The sequence below is a fragment of the Harpia harpyja genome, chromosome 6, assembly GCF_026419915.1.
Source record: "Harpia harpyja isolate bHarHar1 chromosome 6, bHarHar1 primary haplotype, whole genome shotgun sequence".
NCBI lineage: Eukaryota > Metazoa > Chordata > Aves > Accipitriformes > Accipitridae > Harpia > Harpia harpyja.
The window spans coordinates 66519882-66531170 of record NC_068945.1 but is presented as its reverse complement, the minus strand read 5'-3'; the positions used below and the strand labels follow the sequence as shown (position 1 = coordinate 66531170).

The 11289-nt window shown below is 42.9% G+C and overlaps 1 protein-coding gene across 2 annotated transcripts in view; it reads right to left on the bottom strand.

The window, feature by feature from the left end:
* Positions 1–981: 981 nt before the first annotated feature.
* Positions 982–11289, bottom strand: part of PRKCQ (protein kinase C theta) — a 63887-nt gene continuing 53579 nt past the window's right edge. For both annotated transcript variants that reach the window (XM_052790363.1, XM_052790362.1), the window contains exons 18-20: positions 7233–7421; positions 4318–4446; positions 982–2969 (exon numbers count right to left, since the gene is read on the bottom strand). In XM_052790363.1, coding sequence (XP_052646323.1) covers positions 2814–2969; positions 4318–4446; positions 7233–7421 — 474 coding nt within the window. In that variant the 3' untranslated portion in view covers positions 982–2813. The remainder of the gene's footprint in view (positions 2970–4317; positions 4447–7232; positions 7422–11289) is intronic.

Below are 11289 nucleotides of genomic sequence, written 5' to 3'. Positions count from 1 at the left end.
AAACGCTTGCTGCTTACCACGTCACTCTTTGCACACCACAGACACAGTTGGGAGGGTTTTCAGGCTGTGGCACCGGTGAGACACACAGCACGCACGTTCGTGGAGGCTCGTACCCACCTCCTCCATCTCCCTTCCCCCATCCTCAATGGGTTTATTTGGTTTTTAAGCCGAAGACGCCTTGCAGAGAGAAGCAGGCACTTCATCTTGTGGTTTGCATCAAAAGCCCTACAGTAAGCCTAACACTGTATCTGCTCTAGCAGTTACTCAGACGTGTTCCTTTACGAGCCACTCTCACGTTTGGCTGCTTTAGCTATCTGGGACCACAGCTGTAGTGCAGAGAGCCCTGTCTCTGGTCAGAGAGGTGTTAAACCCTGTTGCTCTTCATTTACTTAACCACAAAAGGTGATTCAGCACCCTTCCTCCTTAGTCTACACTCTTGGGGTGTCCCTGCGTTGGTGTCAAGCACAAACCACTGTGCTGTTCCAAAGAAAACATCCCTAACAGTCATCTAGAGCGGGATACTGCCAATCTTCAAATGCTAAGAAATGCAGTCTCTGGTCTGGATCAGGCCACCCAGACTCCATCCATAGCATGTGAACAGAGTCAGGTCCTCCCAGGTCTTGGCTGATCCAGCCTCATGCAGGTGTCAAAGGGAAATGGTGATTGCCTTCTAATAGTAACGACCTCTGCACATCTGGCTCTGCAACCCCTTTGAGATAGCAGACCCCATTTACAGCCATGTCGCCTTCCAGTAATTCAGAGGAACATTTTACTCTCTTCTTGGATACCGTTGCACAGTGCCAAATCCTTGTTTTAGATACTGATCTGTGGAGTAGTTACAGTTGTTCAAATGCTTGCTGATCTTGTGTATTTATGGGTTGAAACTGCACTGGGGAACATCTCCCAGAAAGCACAGAGCCATTTTAATGGCTTTTCTAAGCACCTTTGTCCTTTGTCCCTATTTAATCACTTCAGTGCCCATTTTCCAATTGTACACAACATTTTATTAAACTGTACAAACAGCACTGGCATTTAAAAAATTCCTGTTAACCGTTCTAGTTAAACATGATGACCAGCTGCACAAACTGTGAGCACAGATGCCCCCTGCATTTCATACAGCACAAACAAGGATTTCATAAGAATCACTGGACTGAAACCTTTTTCAGGGCGCTCTGCTTTTCTTGTCGATGTTAGGCACTTCTGCTCTTGGTCCTGCAGGATTCGGTGCCTGCAGTCACTGCCAGCGATATCCCAGCACTGCCTGCAAGGCTGCATTCATCCTGTTGGGAGGTCCAAGTTGACAGCCTGGCCCAGCAGAGCCAGAAGGGCACCTCTGAAGGGAATCTGATTTGGGGATGACTCACCTTCTAGAGCTTCTCTTCTCCATGGACTGGAGGGGTTGATGCAACGAAGCTCCAAATGTATACACTTCAAGTAGAGCCTAACACCAATTTGGGTAACTGCCTAAGTCTAAGCTATTACAGAATCCTCTCTTTGGGCTTTGACTTAATTTTGACCAAGTATTTAACTGGTATCTCAGTGACAAGCAGTAACTGGGAGGTTCTACATCTCTCCAACCTCAGAAAACAGTGCAACTTTATTTAAAAGGATCCCATGATGAAAGGATCACAGAAAAGACTTTTTTAAACCCATCTCCATTTCCACAGACTGCAAAGGGATAGAACACACAGCAAAATGTCACAAGGTGAAGGAGAGGACCACCCTCTCCTGATGTGCTGTCCTGCCCTGTGACCGTTGGGTGCAGCTTGTTGATGTATGTCCACCATGCGTGCCAAAGAGTTGGGACATCATTTAGAGCAATAGAAAGTATATCAGCCTTTGCAAGGACTGATTACTACCTTTCAAGTAAAATATGTCAATGCCGGAAGGCCAGTTTTATGACCAAACAATGGTTTGAGGAAACCTCTTCCACCTTTCTCATGAGGTTTTAGGATAAAACTCAAGAAAGCCAAGTCCAGATTTTGCTCTGAGCCTGGCGTGTGCGAGGACAGTTAAAGCTTTAGAACAGGGGTTCTTGAGGCTTTCTGCTGGACTGCAACTTCCCATCCTTCCTGACCAAGTACTAAGTGTAAACCACTGGTTTTCTGTATTGATCTTGACACTTGCCATGCCAATGATCCTCCTTCGGTGTTGAGTCCTTAGCTCCAGGGCCTCTGGTTGAGATTTAAGAATGCTGGAATGGGCACCTGCAAAGTCTCTTTGTCCTCCTGGAGCAAAATTGAATCCTAACACCTGTGAACATTACTCTTAAAGTGTCTAGGAAGTAAAACTGCTTCTTCAAAACTTTTGTGTACACATGCACAATTCTGCACATGTACAAGTGGAGGTTACCAAAGCACCCAGCCTGAAGTCTTCCCAGATGCCCTCAGGCCTTGAGCAAACCACTTGTCCTTCAGAAGGAGGTGGGCCGAGGTGAGAAATGAAGAAATGGGCACTGTTATCACCAGAAGTTCAAATATACTTGTTTTTTCTTACAGAGAAACCCATTGACTGTGTGTACAAGTAGTGGGGAACATGTTTTGTCACTTCCTCATTTTCAGATGCTCTCAACTTCAAGAACGTTGGGAAAAGAGAGAAGAGAGACCAGAAGATACCACGAAGAAACTTCATCATTAGTGAAGAGTGGCTGGCATCTGCTACAGACTGGAATAAGCTGGAAGCCTCCAGGCATGGTACAAACTTTCACTGAGGTGTTTTTCCGGTGGGTTCTTGATAAAAATAACCATGCATAGTATTCAGTTGACAAAGTGTTACTCAAACCATTACAGAGAATCCCTTCAGAAAGGCAGATCTCAGAAAAATATTTTCTCCATTTTAGGGTTCACGAAAGAAAAGTTGCTGAACATATTTTGGTCCATGCTGTTAATCAGTGCTCTGTCAGCACAGGACAGTCTAGGTTTTTCATTTAGAAATTCCTTGTCAAAGTTGCTACAGTCACTCGGAGATTTCTTCAAGAAAAGGAAAAAAAAATTGATGTCAAACCACTAATATTCAGATATTCATTACAATGGTACTGGCCCTATCAGGCTGCTTCCTATGGGCTCAGCTTGACTAGTTGAGGGCAAGCTCAGCTCAGCCAGGGAACCCCCAATGCATTTGCTCTTGGCCTTTTGCACCGTGATTAGTTACTCCAGCCCAAACGATGTATAGTAACATGTCAAGCTGCAGTGAACTTCTGTCTGAGCTCTTAATATCCGGCAGCCAGTGCTAATCACTTGCTTATTACCATCCTATTGAAGTAGTAAAGGGAATAAATATTATATAGGAGGCACTGAGCCTGTGATCCATTAATTCTGCCAGGCAGGGATGTTACAGCTTTGTAACACAGCGGACTGGACCCATCAATTAAATAACACTTGTGAAGGACTGTAAAATGAAAGTATGATGCACTTGTCAAATTAAATTATATTATTGTTATTAATAGGACTTTAATAGTTTAATAGGACTGTTATTAATAGTCAGGACTATCCTGACTTAGCCAACCACTTGGTTACCTGAACTGCTTTTCCTTCTTTACCTTCTGCAGTGCAGTGAAAGGTAATCCTTACAGAATGGGTTGCACGGATGTGGTTAAGGGAAGGTGTTTTAAGTGGTATCCAGACCCCTGCTATGGTAACTGAGAAAGTGATGAATAATTTATGGTTTCTCAGGTGTGGGCATGCCAGACCTGGGCTTATAGCCATCAGAAAGTAGTAGTCATGATGATCAGGTCAGGCAGCCTAGCCAATAGACTTATGTAGTTCACAATTATCTTTCTAACGACTGTACAATGAGTGAGGCTGTGGTAGATCCAAATTGTAGATGGTTTCAGCTGCTTGCATCTGATGTACACAACATACCAGACAGCCTTTGAACAATTTAATCTGCGTTTGGACATTTAAGTAAGAGTCAACACTTTCCATTCTGACGTCCCAAGACCAAGGTCCTCCATCTACTTTTAGTCAGAGAGACTGCACGTGCAGAGCAACTCCAGAAGATATAATCCTGAAAATTTGAAGGCGTTTTGAAAGCCTTCACTTCGTGCCTAAAACTGTTAATTCCAGTGTGAAGCAGACATTTACCCACCTTTAAAAGGCTAACTCTGTGAATCTAAACAGGATTTGAGGTCTCTGACATTAAAGACCCATGTCTGAAGAGTTTGGACTGTGCCCCTAAATAGATGGGTTTATAACATTACTGCGGGTCCTGGCTTTGGTTTATTGTTAGCATGTGCTGGAGGGTTTAAATATTTGGGGAATGAATGATTCAGGAAAGAAAGACATGAGATGGTAGAACTGAAAGAAGATGCATCCTTACCACTCTTGGTTTGAAAGGAGGTTCCATCCTTCTTTCTTCTAAAGCTTCCCAGTTTATTTCCCGGAAAAAGGCATGCTGGCGGATGTTCCCTCTTGCTCCCAGTCTTCTCTCAGGTTCTCTCACAAAAAGCTAGAATGTTGAAGAAAGAGAAATACCTTAGTCTTTTATCAATAACAGTGTGTTCGTTAGGACAGTCCTACCAGGTAGGGGTTCAGACTTCAAACTCAAGCATGGTTGGTGAGAGTGTGAAGAATGTTCTACCTTACTAAATTTCTCATTGGGGAACCAGTTTGGGTTCTTAGCCTAACATGCCAAAACTGGGAGACCTTGGCCACATTTTTCCTTTGCAGGAGAGAGAGGACAATTTGCTACAGTGACAACAACATATGTGTCCGAGCATACAAATATGCAACTACACAGGTGAAATATCTGGATTCCACTTGTGAGCTTTTGTCTGGACAATTTCTTCTTATCAGAAAATTTTTACGGTTGAAATATAAGCATAATTTGTGAAAATACTAGCCTAGACTATATGGGGTTGCATTCATCTCCTATACCTTTGGACACTTGGAGTGTCAGTATTTGACCCTTTATAATTAATAGAGAAAACCAGTCATCTTAGGTGCAAATAATCTGACCTCCTCTACGCACTTAAAGATGAGATAAAAGACACTCTGGAATTGCTCGCTTCTCTCCACTCACTGGCTCAGATGCTGAAAACCATCTACTTCGTCAAAAGACGACTCCCCATTCAGATAGCTTGTGTTTGCTGCACACTGCAGGCTACAAGTCCTGTGGATGACTAATTCTGCTGAAGACAGGGAAAAGTCAGAAGTGGGGGCATATTTTTTCACCATCACCTACATGCAGGTCTAAGCCCACTCTTCAGTTTAGTGTAAATACAACCTGTTCTGTTATGGATGTTTTTATGGTGATGCAGGAGCCATTTGGCTCTGGAAGCAGCTGAAGTATTCCTGGGGGAGAGTTTCGGGAGCGCTAAATGCTTCAGAGCTCCTCTCAAGGTTTGTGAGAAGGAGGTACTGCTGAAGTATTGCTGTGTGTGAATAGTTTAAAATTCATCTTTACATCTGCAGCAAAATGTCTGGGGCCTCCAGGCCAGCTGGCCCATAAAGAACCAGATCCTAGATCCCTCTAAAGTCGACGGAGAAGAATAGTGGCAACACTTGATAGAAGGTGACCTGAATACAGCCAGTATGTCCTACTCCAGACGTAAGGGCAAAATTTCAAAAGCACTTTATTGTTGAAGGTCACCTCAAAATGGACTTGGGTTACATATGGTAGAAGTTTCTTGCTACGCTATTTGGCCAACAGCGAGCATACAATAGATACCTCTCGGCAAAGAACTAATAGAAATATCTAATGCCAAAAGTGGCAGCAAAATAATCAGATGTATGGACCATTGAGGGCCTGTTTGAAAAAAACCCAGGCATTGGGTTTTGGTGAACACTGTGGGCAAAGCCTCACCAAAACTGAAGTGTCCTACAGACAACTGATTACTCAGCAATGCAGACTCTGTACGTTAAATTCTGTGCTGATAATACAGGCAGTAAGCAGGGTGGAATAAGTAATTATCCAGAGTCAGTGGCAATGACAATAGCTCATAATGGAGAAAATGGTTTTTTTTGCTAAGCAAGGAAGTTTATTGATTGGTATAAAGAAGATTACTACCTCTAATCCTGACAGAAGTACAGGTTGTTTGTGCAGAAAGATGGCAGTGTATGTCCCAGAAATAGATGTTCAAAATCTCAGTCTGCTATGGTATGTCTTCCTGAACGACTGCTTTTGATTGTTTTCATTATTATCATTTTATAGTGATACCTAAACATCTCAGTCCTGCTGTGCACAGCACAGATGCTAAAATAATCTCCTGTTCTCCTTTTTTTTGTAGTGGAACACTGTATGTTGTCCTGTTGCTTAGTAAATGCAAAAGTCAAGGTAGGCACTGTAGGTCAAATATGACCAATCTTGTGATGAAGAAGTTACCTTACATCAGCTGAGCCATTATAAGCCTCTGTACATGCTCACTCACCATGCTCCATCTCAAGTTAAAATGCCTTAGCTTAGGTCATGTTCAACAGTCCAAAGCCCAACTGAGGGGAGGTAACTTGTTAGACTAGTTGTGATTTGATTGCATTATTATCTTGCAACTCTAGAATAATTTGCATCCCAAGCCAGAAAGGCTACAATGATAAATGGCATGGGGCTGAGAAGGAGGCAGTGAAAAAATCAGTGTATTAATGGACAGGAACCTAAAAGACGAGGAGGATGCCCATTAGAGGGAAACAGAAGTGTGCTCCACTCAGAAAGGACAATATGCATTCCTATGTAGGAGATTCAAAGGGCCAAAAATCCAGATGACTTGGTGCTACTAGCTTGAGTAGCTCCGCCACTTCAGGACACAGGCTTTGTTTTCCTGCTCTTTAGCTCAGTGCAAAGACGCAAAATATTCTCTGCCAAAAATCAAGCTGAACACCAAAGCAATATACCCTAGATGTCCTCGTATCTCTGAGGCACAAGAACTGCTTCAAAGCCATAATTATCAAGGATGTCACTGTAACCTTTAGTTTGAAGCCTGGCAGAGTATCTTTTTCAGGAGTTAACATGCCTTGCACCTTGGGGATTGCTCTGCAAAGAAACTAATCTCTGCTGGTATCTGATACCCTGTGCTACTACTTACTGGATGTGAGGAGCCATCATCACAACTCAGGAGAAAGAAGACACAAAGATAGCCTTATGACTTAGGTCAGGTGTGCTTTGAGGTCCACAGACAAGAAAGTGACTCTCTCTGGTCCTGTCACACTAAGTTTGTTTCTCTGAACAACAGCTGAAGGTGAACAAATCAAAGATGACAGTTCTGGCAAAAAGACTTTATTTCGATGTGTGGTATGTCTTACCTTCACCAAAATGTCCTTGGCATCCTTGTCAAGCCAGCGAGGGTAGAATGGGTTATCCATACGGATAGACTGGAAAAGCTCCTCTTCATCTTGGCCATGGAAAGGAGACTGGCCAATAAGCATCTCATACAGGAGGACACCAAAGGACCACCAGTCAACGGAGGTGTTGTACTTCTGCCCCAGCAATATCTGCCCAAAGAGAGGAGTGACAAAAAGACAGATGCAAAATGTCTGACGTGAGTATTTCAACTTCAGAAAGGTTGGCCAAACCCTGACCTTTCAACAGCCGCTTGGCACTGAGTGGGATAGCAGAGGTGCTTCCCCCTGCCTGCAGCACGAGCCAGAGCATCTGCCAGGGGTGCAGAGGCTGGGGTTTGAGGGGCTCCAAGTCACAGCCTCACCTGGGTGCCAAAACAGTCCTTCACACTCCAGATAACAGGTTGCATGTAACTCTTAAGTTACTTGAACAAATCCTTGGCTACCAGAGAGATCTCTAACATAAAAAGTGAGGCAAGTCATCTTCTGCCTGCTCTCCAAGGTATCCCAAGGGTTCAGATCAGGCTTGTGAAGTCCAAGAAGACAAATGGTTAGGCATTAGCATTTTGGGACCGATTTAACTCACACAAGCTCGTATTTTAAAATTACAAGTGTGGCAGTGTAAGGGTGGGAATCTATCCCAGCAAAATCTGCCCCATGAAAAACATGAGAAAGCGGTTGCCGATCTGTCCTCTTGAGACCAACTGAGTTATAGGTAGAGGAATGGGCATTTGTCCCTCAGTCAGTCCATTGGTTTGTGCCTTTCTGTGGCAGCTACGAAGTGAAGGCTACATCCAGTGTGTTGGGGCTGGGGGGGTCACCTGGAGTGACGACCTCCCCTAAGAAGGGATGTGGCCTTTTCTAGTGGCCAGACACCACCAAGTTCTCAAGCTTCCCCTCTGGGGAAGAAAAATTAATCTCACCTGCCTTTAGATATCTGTTATGGAGATACATAGAGCTGAACCAGTTATCATTACCACCTTTTATAGTTAAGGAAGAGAATCAGTCCGATTTTAGACATCCAGCTAAATATCTGCCCACTGTAAAGTACGACCCCCTATTTGTCTCCTTTGGTTATCAAGCAGACTAGACAATTTGCTCATACATAGATATTTACATTGCAGATATCTAAAAGTACATGTGATGACTATGATGTCTAGAATCCTTATCAGAATTTAAGAGCTGGAGAGGGGAATAGTTCATTTTAAGGCACAATCTTCACGCTTGAGCCCACAGCTTGGTTGCAGTATGATCCCTTATACTATAGCCATGGTGTAGGTATCAATGACAAGCACTGGAGATGGCTTAATACCAGTGAAAACAGCTATCCAGATCAGTACATATGAAACTGCTGATAGTTGAAAAATTATGATTTGGAGAGGTAATCTTTACTGCTGGCTCTGAGGTACAGTGGAAGTAGGTGAGTAATTTCTTGACTGTTTTCATACCTTGTCTTCATTGCTTGTAAATTGCCCCTTGGGCCCAGATTCATCTTATTGCCTAAAAGTTATGTGTCTTATTAATTTAGTTATCCAGAGTCTCTCCATAGTTGATGGAGGGACAATGGCGATTTAACTGACTTACACACCTAAGATAGGAAGGGATGACTTGTCTTCTGGGATGCTTGTCTTTCTACAACGCTATAAAGTGCCATCTAATGCTTCATTTTTAGATGAATTCCCCTCTGATGTACCTGTGGCATCTAGCAAATCAGGACCTTAATATCAGAAGTCTAAACCCAAGCTGATGTAGAATGCTCATGAGTAACACCTTTGTCTCCAAAAATGCCAAAAGAGGAGATAGAAAAAGGACAAAAAGGCTATTTGAATATAAGATGCAATATATACACTCAGAGCCAAAAAAAAAAGGAATCAGCAAGACTCCATAATATATTTCTTCTGGATCACTTATAAACAAAATCATCCCAACCTTTCTTTCTGAAAAGACACATTATTTTTATAAGGCTTTACCTCTTAAAGTACAAAATGTCTGGAAATTAAAATTAAATGTTTTATGACAGTCAAAGAAAAGATTTATTAGCTTTGCAATTCTCTGGAAAAAATAAATAAACTCAGCAATTTAATTTCAGGTTAAGTTTTTTTTTTTTTTGGTCAAATATTTTTCAAAATAAAAAAATTGCTTGTCTACTGACCCAAAGCCCCCTTATTTACATGGCTGTAGCCAAGGTGCTGGGTCTGTAACAAATTACAGTGCTAGAAGCTGCATTGAAATACTGACAAAAAGTCCAGTGCTCCTGCCTCTGGCAGGAGAGATGATCCATAAACTCTAGCAGTGCTTTCAATTTAGAGGTAAAATGCTTTATATGCACTCGTTGAATCTCTAAAATAAATGATGGTGCAGAAATAAAACTCTGAGCTATTTTAGTCTTTCTCTTTTCTATGAAGTAAAATCACAGATAATGGATTATAACTTGGCTCTATTTTTTTTTAGGATCAGAAAATAGCTTTTTTTTTTTTTAAGTAAAAGCATATTGAAGTGGAATAAAAGACAATTGTGGCTTGATTGCGGAGCACACTTACACCTGCTTTTAGGCAACACAAATCCAATTGATTTGAAGAGACCAGCCCTTGTGTCAGCAGTGGTGTAACCTAGATCAGAATTGAGCCCTTGGTGCACAGTAAAAGATCAATGAATTATAGTGGAGGGGAAAAAACCAAAAGCTTTAAAAGCTATTTGGAAAGTACCAATATCCATCATGGAAACACTAAAATCAGGAAATAGGATCTTGAAAGGCAAATAAATGGATTTTAGAGTGATGTTGGACATGATGCACGGATGACTCGTAGGTTCTTCTCTGAGCTGAAAAATGTTTTCTTTGGCCTCAATTTGCCACCTAATTAGTCAAAGCCTCTCCATATTAAGATCTCTCATTGTGTGAAGTCACCAGGTTAAGGGAGCTTTCTCTTTTCTGGAGACATCTGGTCCAAAATATCTACATTTACCGAAAACCCCCCAACCCCAAATCCCCCCACAAGTTTCTGTCTGGGAAAAAATGGAAAGAAATAAGGGGAAGGGCAAAGGATCTCGCTATGGGCAAGCTGGAGTCTGGTGTCTGGGATGACCCAGTTTTATTGCATGGGCACATAGACGCCAGGTTCAGCTTTTCTCCACCAAGTATCAGTAGATATCAACTGCAGAAGGAGAAGAGGAACTGTTGATATGTTTTTGCATGGAGCTTGGAGACTGTCTCCATGCAAGCCCCAGCCTTCCTGAGTCAAGGGGACAGAGCAGGACCTTAACACGAGCTACAATCTCTGCCTTGCCCTTGTCAGCTCAAGCAAATCCTGGCCCTGATACAACTCCATCATCTCTAGTTTTAGAGCCTCCTTCACCAGGAGGCAGCTTGTGGAGGCATGTCCTCCAGGGATGGGATTCATGCAGTGGTGTGAGGTGCTCTGGCACCGTGCACAGCCAAAGCAGAGAAGCAGGTAGTCCAGAGCCCAGAGTTAGCAGGTCAGGTCCCAGTTGTCCTCCAGACAGCAACACCTCTCCTCCGACTGCTGGCATTTCGAGGGGAAAAATCAGGATGTATGACCACTCTCTTGTTTATGTGTCCAAGCATCTCCATCCCTTTTACAAGCAGCTATTGGTTGTTTTTTATCTTTACAGACCTTCAAGCCTGTGCTCAGTTTTAAGGTTATGCCTCTGATGGCAGAGCCTTTTCAGAGCATCTAGTGCCTTATTCAGCTCTGGGAGGATGCTCATGATGCAGGCTGTGTTTGCAGCCAGCTAAGAACCTGTCTGAGTAAGGGAGAAGTCCAAGTTTATGGGTGCCATCCCTATTCAAACATCAGAGCATATCCCAGAGGGAAGGTAAACCCCAATATCTGCTTTATAGTGGATCCATCCTCTCTTCTCTATCTAAAGGGTGGTTAATCAATGAGGAGGGAGAATCACTTGCAGGTGGGCATTTTGTCTCACCTTTCTCTATTTTCTCACTCAGGTTGTGATGAACATCATCCCTTAGAAGCGCCCATAGCTCGCTACCAGCTATGAAGGA